Source organism: Daldinia childiae, assembly GCF_008694065.1.
Source record: "Daldinia childiae strain JS-1345 chromosome Unknown Scaffold4, whole genome shotgun sequence".
Classification (NCBI taxonomy): domain Eukaryota; kingdom Fungi; phylum Ascomycota; class Sordariomycetes; order Xylariales; family Hypoxylaceae; genus Daldinia; species Daldinia childiae.
The window spans coordinates 1,421,694-1,434,147 of NW_022984645.1; the positions used below are offsets into that span (position 1 = coordinate 1,421,694).

General features: G+C 46.3%; 3 protein-coding genes across 3 annotated transcripts; 2 read left to right on the forward strand and 1 right to left on the reverse strand.

The window, feature by feature from the left end:
• Nucleotides 1–115: 115 nt before the first annotated feature.
• On the reverse strand, nt 116–5,227 carry GL218_04719 (Nonribosomal peptide synthetase 10; the record flags this gene model as incomplete). The annotated part of the gene is made up of 2 exons (XM_033581340.1): nt 116–2,536; nt 2,597–5,227. The coding sequence occupies 2 exons, from the start codon at nt 5,225–5,227 to the stop codon at nt 116–118; spliced, it is 5,052 nt and encodes a 1,683-aa protein (XP_033435378.1).
• Nucleotides 5,228–5,644: 417 nt separating this feature from the next.
• On the forward strand, nt 5,645–6,969 carry GL218_04720 (uncharacterized protein; the record flags this gene model as incomplete). The annotated part of the gene is made up of 3 exons (XM_033581341.1): nt 5,645–5,675; nt 5,740–6,601; nt 6,672–6,969. The coding sequence occupies 3 exons, from the start codon at nt 5,645–5,647 to the stop codon at nt 6,967–6,969; spliced, it is 1,191 nt and encodes a 396-aa protein (XP_033435273.1).
• A 400-nt stretch (nt 6,970–7,369) lies between these two features.
• GL218_04721 (putative methyltransferase type 11 protein) lies at nt 7,370–8,297 on the forward strand (the record flags this gene model as incomplete). The annotated part of the gene is made up of 2 exons (XM_033581342.1): nt 7,370–8,096; nt 8,167–8,297. 2 exons carry the CDS (start codon nt 7,370–7,372, stop codon nt 8,295–8,297), a joined length of 858 nt encoding a protein of 285 aa, XP_033435774.1.
• Nucleotides 8,298–12,454: the final 4,157 nt, after the last annotated feature.

The following is a 12,454-nucleotide window of genomic DNA, read 5'->3' on the forward strand; positions in this document are numbered from 1 at the left end:
AGCCCCAAAATATGAAAAAAATGGTATCACGCCCTTTCTGTAAAATGGGTTCAATCATAGCCCCTAACGCCTTAGCAATCAAGCCTGATCAACCCCCGTGAACTACCCCTATGTACTATGCTAAAACCGCAATAGGGGTACCAAATTCCACACTCTCAATCCCGCCAGATAAACGTTCAATTTCAACATCTAAAAGTTTACCTTCCAATTCTCCAAGTTTAATAGAAGCCGGGCTCTCACAGAAATATTTAAACCCAGCATCGATCCGCGCAACGAATAACCGCACCTCATCTGATGAAAACAGCGACGTATCGTACTCGACGCGGAGTGTTACTGATGACAAGCTAATAGCCGAGAATTCAAACATAATGCCGAACTTGGCGCCCTCAGCCCAGTTCACTAACGGCTGGATGCCGGGGATAATGGAAGACGACGATTTTCCAGTAGTATCAAACTCATGAAAAGTTACCATGGCGTCGAACAGCGGATTGTTGGGAATTGCTATAGCCGCAGCTGCTCGTAACTTCTCGTCGTCCGAAGATGCAAGGATATTCATTAGAGAACCCCACTCAACAGCATGGCCGAGAGCTAAACGCGAAGATTCTTGTACAGCCAGGAGGAAAGTTGTTAAAGAGGCATCCTTGAAATCACCCCCGTCTTGGTCTGACTGTCTCCGGATACGAATCGGCAGCGGTTGTAGAAATAGTCCGATGGTACGCATGTCATCCTCTTGTCGCCCGAGGTAAGGGCTGCCGAGGAACAAGTCCTGCTTTGTCGGGTTATCGATCTGAAGTACTATGGACACGACTGCCAGAGCAATCTGATGTAGTGTAAGACGTAGCGATCGCGAGACTGTGTAAAGACTTGACATCGTGTCATTTGAGAGTCGAAATAGTAGCGATTCGCCGTGGTATGAAGTACGAGGCTTTTTCATATATGGTGGCATTCCCGTAAGATCGACGCCGGATAGGTACGACTTCCAGAAATTGGCCGTGGCTTGATCGACGTCGAGATTCCAACAAGTCGTGTCCTGGTATCGTTTCTGAGGGGCTAAGGATAATTCTTCACTATCAACATTGAAATATACCGCCGCAAGCTCCTCAAATAAACGGTCGAGAGTTGTATAGTCGCATATGATATGGCTCACACAAACTAGCATGTGGCGTTTCGAGACCAGTACTCGGATAGGGTCCTCCGTCTCAAGTAAGAATTCCTTATTGATCGCAGCTCGGACATCGAAATACTCAATGTATACAGCCATGGGGGACTCGGCTGCATATGACCTTTCCACACTACCATCGACCGATTGGTTAAATCTACAGCGCAAAATATCATGTCTTGCAAGTACTATATTCCAAGCTGATACCAATGTCTGATGCTGATCAAAGGACGCGTCCAACTCCGAGGCGTGGGATACGTTAAACGACGATGTCCCAAGGTTTCGCTGATATTTCGAAAACCAATCACGTTCGATAGGAGATACCTCGCTTTCTCCGAGGGCATTTGTACTGCCAGAAACAAGACTCGATAGTTGTCCTGAAACGGCAAGATCAAGTACACTTTCTTCCCTGAGTGCATCATCAATAGCAGATGCCAGACGTGATACTACAAGATTCTCGATGACTTTTCGTACCGGAAAGTGCCGCTGAATGAGTGCCGATATTCGACTCGCTAATTGTAGCTGCAAGATGGAATGGCAACCAAGCTCCGTGAGATTTGAGTCTTGATCTACAGGTACACTCGAGTCGAGTTTCATTAAGTCGCGGACGGCATCTATGACTGTTTTCTCAGTTACGCTCATACTCCTCATCTGAGGCAGCAGCTCGACAGCAGCATCCGCAAGACTCGCATTGATGGATTTTTCAATCGTCTTGTAATCAAGCTTGCCCGCCGCGGTAAGAGGGAACTCTTCAAATGCGACAATCCTCCGGGGCATAGCATAAGGGGGTAAAGCATTTCCAACAAACGCCTTTACATCTAATGCGCTGACTTCATTAGGCGAAGTAGTTTGATACGCTGCTATCAGATGATCGTCGCGACGGAAAATAGCAGCACCGCCACATCCAGGGATGGCCTTTACGACTCGTGCTTCTAAGTCATCGAGGTCCAGTCTAAAGCCATTTAACTTGATCTGCCGGTCCTTACGTCCGAGGATGCATACCTCCCCAGTCGCGCTATTCCAGTAAGCATAATCGCCAGTCCTATACATCTTCTGACCGGTCTCGGGCATGACCGAGTCCTCTAGGAAGCGGCTCGCATTCTGCTCTGGTAGCTTGATATATCCATGTGATACTTGTATTCCTGCAATGTACAACTCGCCAACTGCGCCGGGTGGGAGTAGACTAAGATTACGATCGAGAATGTACACTCTGCTCGACCGGTTCGGCCGACCGAGGGAGACGACTTCGTTCGGGAATAGTTGCTTGATCGTCGCGCCACAAGTCGCTTCAGTTGGTCCGTACATGTTGTACAGTGAGCGGTCCTTAGTCCACGTCTCACAAAGGGACTGGGGAACGGCTTCACCGACGAGGTAGACCTAGAGAAGCATTAGTTTTTTGTTTAGTTAAAGACATAATATATCTACCTAGGTACATACATTTTTCAACCGAGGATACTGATTAGGATCAAGTGCCTTGGCGATAGAAGGAGTCAGAATAGCCGCATCACTATCCCGTAAATGCGAAAAAGGGTCTCCCTGATGATCGGGCGACGCCAATCGCAACGTGGCGCCATGTGTCAATGCAGAAAATATTTCATGTATGCTGCCGTCAAAGACGGGAGACATTATCTGGGCAACCACGACGCCTTTCGAAGCCCCTAGACGAACAGTTCGGTCCTTTTGAAAAGCCACTAAGCCCTTATGAGTACATTGTACAGCTTTGGGTTGACCGGTCGATCCAGACGTGAAGCAGATATAAGCGAGATCATCCGGGCGGGCAATACGCCTCCTCGGATAATATACCGAGAAACTATTGCGTGACTGGGCGCTGCCTGCCGACGCGAGCAGATCATCAACGCCTAATATCAGACATTGAAACGGAGCTATACTATCCTCTTCCTGTCGAGACGAAACGACGCACTGAGATGTAGTTCCTGAGGGAACAAGCACGGCGCGCGCCCCGCTCCGAATGAAATTCGCCTGCCGCACGGACATTGGCGCTGAGGGATCCAACGGGGCGTACACTCCGCCTGCCTTTAGCACGCCGAATATCGCGACGAGCCAGTTTACCGATCGATCGGCATACACGCAAACGGCCTCGTTGGGTTCGATCCAACTTAATTTACGCGCAACAGCGGCGGCCGCTTGGTCTAAGTCGTCATAAGTTACCTCGAGTTCGCCGTGAATGATTGCCAAGTCGTTAGGTTGTCTCGCCACGACGTTTTCGAAGAGCGTTACTAGATCATCTCCCTTGGATTCGTCCAAGGTCTCTGATGAAGCGCAGTTACTCCAGTCTCTGATCGACTTCTCCATATCCTGCGGTAGAAGCGCGTCATTTACGCTCGATACTAGTAGACTCGCGTCGTTTCCTAATAGAAGATAATTCATGCTGTTTTGGAATACAGACTGTAGATTGTTTATGTCTTCGTCTGTAAAGTGAGAGGTTGAATACAGCATCTGCAATCTGCATTCTTCTTCAATAACGATGTTCAGAGGAACTCCGGACTGCATATCGGGGCGGTTTCGATCCACCGGCATCGTGTTTGGGACCTCCTCTTCGTCGCATTCGAACTGCGTAGCCATAATAGAGTGGAACTTCCTGTCAAATCCCTCTGTAGTGTCCGAATGTTGGAAATTGTTTAAGTCGAGGATGTCATCATGAATCCGCCGTAGAAACGTTTCGATAGAGGTTTTATCACCTTTGGCTGGCACTTGTACGAATAGCGGTAGGATGTTAATTAGAGGTCCAACGACATCAAAAGCTCCAGGAATCGGTAAATCGCGCCCTGAGAACACCATTCCGAAGCAGATTTGGTCTGCATCCATAAACTTGCCAAGTGTTAGAGCCCATGCTGCGGCGAAGAATACCGTCGTGGTATATCCCGTCCGCGTTACGGCTTCTACTAGTTGTTCACTAGGAAATTGGATTGTGACAGATTTCTGAGGGGGCACCTCTACTGTCTTAGCTATCCTTTGCGGACTTAGGTGTAACTCGCCGATTGCAGTGGGAAACTGCTCACGTTTACCATCCCAGAAGCGTCTCGTAGATTCGCTTCTCTCTTCTCGTAAGACTCCCAGAGAACGCACAGTCTCCCTAAATGACGGGCCTACAGGGACACCAAACTCCCCTCGCAAGGTGCGAGTAATCTTATCGCGCAAAATCCGGGCAGAGTAGCCATCCATGAACGCATGATGTATGCGCCAGACCACAGCAGTAGACTTCGCCGTTTCCCCCGACGCCGAAGGTGAAGAGGACTGTATGACTATGAGTTTTGATATAGGACCGGTAGCATGAATTGCATGACGAATCTCTCTCTGGAAATCATCCTCGCTGTCGGTTCGAATTATCTCTCGGAGTAAAAGTTGCTGTGGTAAAACATCTAAGTCGCCAAGGAGGTCCTTGAAAATAGGTTCCGCTAAAATTGTATTTACCCACGCATCGTAGACATCTTGGGTATTCCAATCGCCCGTATAAGACTCGTGTATAGTCAATATATTTAATTTATGGTTTTGAGAGGTTTCCCGAAGAAGAAGAAGCTGCGGTTCCGTCCATTCGGTGGTATCAATTTTACTCAGAAGGTTTTCTACTGTGATAACCTCCTTTCCACAACTAAACAGAGACAAGTCTTCCGCCTCCGGGTCCGGTGTCGTAATCGCAGTATATATGGATGATGCCTCGTCTCCGCTGATATCATCGTTGACATCGTCGCTAGTATCCTCCGTCACTATGATCGTAGGTATAGGTCTTGATATACGCCGAGCCAAGTTCGCAGCTGTTGTTATGACCTCTTCCACGGTTGATATCCGCAGGAATACTCCGGCCGGTATCAAAATTCCTTTCCTCTGACATTCTGCAGAAATGAGAATTGCGGATAGTGAGTTGCCCCCAAGCTTGATGAAGGTAGTGGTATCTGCGGTATAGTGGATCTCATCCACACTCACGCCAAGCACTGTCGAGATCGCTCGGACGATAATCGAGGCGAACTCGTTGTTTCGGTTGTCGTTTGCATCTAATATCGCTATCTCGTGGACGTCGACGCCACTCGGTGTTAATGATTCTTTAATCATATTTTCACCTACGTTCTCTCTTATCTTACAACCTAATATACATATTTATCGACAACAAGCTTCCAGTGAGCCGAATAGTTACTAAGTATAGTCGTCTCTACTGGTAGGTGCTCAATAATAGTATAAAGTACCTACTTTAAGTAATATTAGACACTTCAATTACCAATGTTGGTAATTTTCCATTTTTAGAACTTCGGGGGGTTATGGTCCCTGTTAGAACGCGCCGACTTAGCTATGACTTCGGCGACCGATCGACTGATCAACTAATTAGGTAGGTATTTACTCGGCCGGGCTAAGAGGCTCAGCAGCTTATTAAATGATGCTATATTTTTGGGTATACCTTCATCCTTCGTATATACACGTGCGAGTCTAAAACCGAAGCTCACTGAGTATAGCTTGATCAACTAAAACGACGTAATGGTAACTCTGAATGTTGCAATTATCGGGGGTAAGAGGATTTTTTTATATTCATCATTATGATTCATCAATCATTTTCTAATTCATGAGAATAGCTGGCCCGGCCGGTCTCACGTTGGCAAAGCTGTTGCAACGTGCGTCTATCAAATATAACGTCTTTGAAAGAGATGTTGACCGGCATGCGAAGAATCGCGGGGGCTGCTTAGATCTCCACGCGGACTCCGGGCAGCTGGCCTTAAAAGAGGCCGGCTTACTCGAAGAGTTCAAGAAGCTTGCCAGACCGGAGGGCGAGACTCTACGCATATTCTCGCACGATGGTACAGTTCTCATGGATGAGAGTAGAGGCGAACCTGGTCGTCCCGGAGAGTTCGCCGACCGCCCTGAGATCGACCGTGCTCAGTTACGCGACCTAATCCTAGATTCGCTCGCGCCCGGGACTGTACATTTTGACTCTAAACTTGTCAAAATCCTCATTCAGGAGAATTCCAAATTAACCTTAGTTTTCGATAATCATGAAGAAACCGACTTCGACCTCGTCGTCGGTGCTGACGGGGCTTGGTCCAAGGTCCGACCGAGCATCAGCGATACCGAGCCTTTCTATTCGGGCATCGCAGGCCTAGACTGTCGTATCCTAGACGTTGACGCCAAGCATCCGAAGCTATCCGCACACGTGGGACAAGGAATGTGTCTTAATTTGGGATCAAACAAGGGGCTCATGTGCCAACGTAATGGCGACGGCACAGTTCAGCTCTACGCCTTCGCTCGTGTACCAGTCGACTGGTTCTCGGCGTCCGGGATCGACCCCACCCATCCAGATGCTCGGAGACAAGTCGTCGATGCGCTTTACCCAGAATATTCCGACCTGCAGAAGGCGCTAGTACTAGACAGCGATCCGGACACTGTAGGACGGCAACTCTATATGCTTCCCGTTGGTTTCCAGTGGTCACATAATCCAAGGTTAGGGGAACTATTTCTTCACAACATCTTACGTATAAAAATTAATATCAACTAACCTATCTCATCCTAGGATCACACTTATTGGAGACGCAGCACATTTAATGAACCCGTTCGCGGGAGTCGGTGTCAACGTAGCCATGAAAGACTCATTGGAACTTGCACATGCCATTATCGGGGAGGGCACCGGACAAGATTCATCGCCATTGAGCGAACGCCTTGCTAAATTTGAGGTTGACATGTGGGCGCGTGCAAAGAAGAATGCAGAAGCTACGGTGATGTACCAAGACCTATTCTTCCATGAACGCGGCGGCATCGCCATGGTGGAGCACTTTGCGAAGAGACGAGAAGAAGAGCAAAAGTCACAATAGAACGAAGAGAAGAGTAATTGATTGTACATGTCGCGGACTTGATGTAAATTGTATATACACTACATTGGAGGAATTCATACCCTCTGTATAAGACAATTAATTTTTCTTTTCTTTTCTTTTCTTTTCCCATTTCAAACCGTGAATACCGACCGATGGATGATGCCGAGCCAAGACTAAAAGCTACCGATCGGTAACTCCGAGGGACCGGAAGGATGATAGACACACCAATACTATTACGTTATATCCATAAGTGTACCTTAGGTAGTCTCATTGCTATTATTTGAATAGTTAATAGAAGGACCCCTTGTAGCTTATATCTCTACATCCCAACTTATTGGCCTTGACGTAATTATTGAATTTTACTCATTCTAGAATTCTTCATTCTCATACCCCTTGCAATATGGCTGACAAGCAAAAAAGCGAGTATTGGATGGAGAGCCAGGGGGAGCGCAAGCGCTTGGCTAGTAACCATTTCATAGCTAAAGATGCTATGGGTGGTAAGCTCGTTCGCGCACCCGTCGATTTCTCTCAACCGGTTAAGGTTCTTGATAGCGGTACTGCGGATGGAACATGGCTCCTCGACTTAGCATTCTCTCTCCCTTCCCTACCTGCCGGCGCGCATGAGTTCGTCGGCACAGACCTCAACCCCGCCCCCTTTCCTCCTTCTCCTCCCCCAAATGTGTCATTTACGGTCCAAGACATAAAAAAACCTTGGCCTGAATCCCAATATGGCCAATTCTCTCTCGTTCACCAACGTCTAACCCTACTCGGTGCCGGGCCTGCTCCCGCCCCTTCTATCTCCCACCTATACTCCCTTCTCAAACCCGGCGGCTGGATCCAGCTCTGCGAGGCGACTATGGTCTTCCCGCCCGAGATAGTGAGCGATGAGCGCACGCCTGCGTACAGCGACCTGCTCCGACTGATGAAGAGTGTTGCGAAGCACGTAGGCGCCGCGTGGGAGATTGGGGGAACTCTAAAGGGCTTATTAGAGGGCGTGGGATGCACGGATATCAGCGAGGAGGAAGTAGTGCTGAAGATGGGCCGGACAAATAAGGATGACAGCTTATGCGAAGACGGTGTCCGGAGCTGCGGAATTGCAGTTGAGGGATTGTCAAAATTTGCGAAGAGTGAGTATTTACCTTAGTTACCCCTAAATCAAGGGGTAAGGTACTCTATTATGCTAATAATCCATCGTAGCTTTCCCGCCAGAGAAGCAGCCCTTTTCAGTTGAGAGGTATGACACCCTAAGGGCGGACTTAGAGAAGGAACTTAGTGAGAAGGGGGCCGTCTTTCCACTCAAAGTTGTCTGGGGGCGGAAGCCGGAGTAGACATCATACTGTACTATTATTCATAGAGCTTATAATCATAAGGTAAGTAGGTATATAAGTTGAACTTGTATTATACTGTACATAGCTCCAGCCAGATAGCACCGATTCTAGGCAGAACGATTCCTTTCTATCGCTCTTGACTCTCAGATGATATATTACACACCCATCCGGACAATATAGCCTAGACGTACTTGATTTACTTACCTTATTCATGGATTCACATAGTACAGGTCGTCTACTGGTTGCAAATATCGGAAGTTTGAACACCGATTAAGTTCCAAGTCTCAAAGTCTATGAGACCAGCCACGTTATTGCTGGCCCCCCTTTTCAGATGCCATGGAGAGCTAAGCTTACTCCGAAACATCGCTCGCATTATATACATTAATTTGCCTTAACTAAAATCTGGATGTCGTCTTTTAAGATTTCCACTGGGCAATAATGATCATATAGGCAAGTTCATAAGCACACCGCTTTGACATCCCTAGATTGTTAACAAAAGCGTAATTGTAGGTTGTATGATATTAGAGTTCCCTATTAGCTGGCCTTTACTAGAGAATTGACAGTACCGATGGATGAATCGTATATGTGGCGACATAACCCATTGCCGATCAACTTCTTTTAATGTCATCACTAATATATTGCGTGTATCTCTATCACCCTCCCTCCTTTATAGCCCCATTTTAAGGCCATATCTATTACCGAAGTCCAGAATGACGATACTGACCCTTCACCTGCAACCCTTCCAGTACCCCTTTTGCATTCACAACCACGTTTCAAGAGTTTTTTGGTTGAGTCAATAATGGTGTTCGCCATATCGCTTTTCAAGATGTGCTACTCCGTTAGTCCATACAGGTGTCTTAAAGGACCAAAAGGCCACCAGGTGTGCTCTGGTGCCCCTTTTCTAGCTAATACCCAAAGATTGCTACTTGTCAATGGTCTAATAACTAAGAGCCCCCATGAGAGAACAATCAAGAACGCAGTTCTTTCTCTCATAATCCCCCTCCCCGATTTCATCTCGGAAGGCCGACACAATGAAATCCTTCCATAGCCTCTATCTGATCTCCATCTTTATTTACATAGTGGCTACATTCGCAAACCGCTTAGGAGGAGTCAATGGATTTGGTTCTGGTGGTGGGAACAATCATCATTCAGAAGGAACTAATCGCAATCATAATGGGCTTGTCGGTACTCACGATAATGCGGCACATGGAAACAAAAACTCAAACCATGGATCTGGTAATAACAATCATGGACATGGTTCTGTTGCATCTCATAATGGGGGCCAAAACAACGCACATGGCTCACATGGAGTCAATTCTATCGTAAATGCTATCCATTCAGCTAACCAACAGACCCATGCCGTAAGCCGCGCGATACGAAGCGTAAGGAATGGCGGCACTATTGAGCATCTTGACTCAGCGTTCCAGTCATTATCATCTACGATTAAGACAACTTCTGCCGCTATTACCTCGGCCAGATCACTTCGAGATGGAGATTTCCAGTCCATTCAGTCAGCTATAAAACCATTTCACCAATCCATTGGTTCACTCGTAACGCAGCTAGTGGGCAGGCGAGACACAATAGCTCAGTTGTGCGGATGTCGCCCCATACAAGGTGCCGTAAATCATATACGAATCTCAACACGAGGCATGTTCGACGGTATCAAAAACCACTTGAATCATGGAGGTACTTTCCACGGCAGGCACAGCTTTGGAGGCTTTCATTCCTTAGATTCGGGCATACAGAGCTTCCTCAATCATGGATATAACGCCTTCGGCTTCGGTAATTGCGTTGTAAGTCAATGTTCTTTTATTTGCTTCTCAATTCATAGTAGGCTTCTTTGATATCCAATGCGAGATGAATAGTTATCATAGAGCAGAACTAATCTTTGATCAAACTCTGCTGACTCCGAATGTATGTTAGGACGTTACCTCATCAGATCTCAGCACCTATTACACAACTCAGACAAGCACATGGGCACCCTCAACCATAACAGACTACTCAACCGTGACCGATTACTCGACTATAACAGATTATACAACAGTGGTAAGTCTCTTACTGAAGCTGTATCAGCTTATCAGCTTGATATGCAATTTATAGCCTTATATCAAACCATGACCTATGTGTTAAACTCCTTACTGACTTTCAAATTGTGATAGGTCGTCACAAATACAATTACAGAAACAGTAGTAGACACTATATGGGTAGATGTTGTAAGTATCCATCAATACGTCACCTCTGCAGTTCTTATCTTTTTATAACGACGCTCAAAGTCGTCTGTTAAATCGAGTCAAGCCTAAGCTAACTATAGACTAAGTATAGCACTGTCGTCAGCGTATGTACTTCACATGGCCTTGGGTCTACAACTGCAAGTAACACTTATATATACCCCTTAACCTCCTTAACTACTCCCCATCTCATATTCTCATACTCTCAACATCCATATCTACCTACCTATGCTCCAAATACATCCGGTAACAATTACCGACTAATATTTTTAAGACTTATGGCTCTTCGTATACTACTAGAGGCGGCTATCAAGCTACAAAAGTGCCTTCAGACTACGACGGAGACAATGGGTCCTCGAACACATACGGGTCAGTAATCACTAGTACTGGTACGACTCCGTACTCTTCAAGTCTTACTAACACTGACATGAGCCGCTCCTCAGCCACCAACACGTGGACAACTAATACCATTTCAACTTCGAGCTCATCAAGTTGGTCAAGCACTAGTGGCACCTCGACCTACACTTCATACACTTCTACTTACTCTAGTAGTGTATTTAGTTCGTATTCGGATACCTATTCTTCGATCTTCTCGAGTACTTCTTTCAGTTCTCTTTCAAGTTCATACTCATTTACAAGCACCAGTAGTTTCACAAGTTCATATCCATCCAGCATGACTTCTACTATACCAAGCTCAGTTTCAAATATAAATACGATATCCACTAGTACTTTCGGCACTTCGTATTCTTCTAGTTTGACTTACAGCATATCAAGTTCTTCTAGCTTTACTAATAGCATAAGTACTTCGGCACCCAGCATCTATACATCAACATTTTCCAGTACTCTCGGAAGCACCTACACGTCATCGATCACCAGTGTATATTCTTCAACCCTTCCTAGCACGTATACATCAACGTACACCAGTACAATCTTAGATCCTGGGAGTGTGTATACTTCAACGTTCACAAGCACAAGGACCAGCCAGGGTACAGTGACATTTACTTCAACATTTACTAGCACATTCATTAGCAGTGGGCCTACTTCTGGACCAAGTACACTCACATCAACTACGTCAAGGGATTTAACTTCGACTCCCACAATATCAAGAAGTACTTTTACGTCAACTGTTATCTCCACATTAACTGGTTTAAGCTCGACTACTGGTTCGGGAACCACGCTCATATCGACATTTACAAGTTTAACGGGAGCACAGACTATAACATACACATCGACATTCACAACAACAGAAGCAGAGGCTTCCAGGGCTACAAGTACTAATACATTCACATCGGCTGGCACGAGCACATACATAAGCTCTGGTAGCACTTTCACATCAACTTTTACACTGACGGGGACGAATACTACAACGGGATCAAGTTTAGTATCAGAGATAGGAGTATCCACTACAACGATCACGAGTACCTATACGAATTCAGGTAATACGATAACATCTACATTCACTAGGACCGAAACAATTATATCGAGTGCCTCTCCAACGCAGACTTATACAATAACAGCCACAAGTACCTACACCAACTCTGGTAGCACGATTACATCAACGTTTACAAGGACTAGAACAAATACTTCAGGAGTATCAACGAGAACCTATACGACAACCGCCACAAGTACATATACTAGCTCAGACAGCACGGTAACATCTACGTTTGTAAGGACAAGAACAAGCACTATAGTAACTTCACCAACGACCTACACAACAACACTCACAAGTACGTATACGAGCTCAGGCGGCGTGGACACCTCGACCTTTACAAGAACAAGGACTAGTACTGTAGGGACTCCTGAACCTTCTCCAACTAGAACCTTTACAACAACTGTCACGAGTACGTACACAAGCTCGGGAAGTGTGGCAACATCTACCTTTACAAGAACGAGGACAAGCACCGCAGGAACTCTGGAAACTTCGGGCGT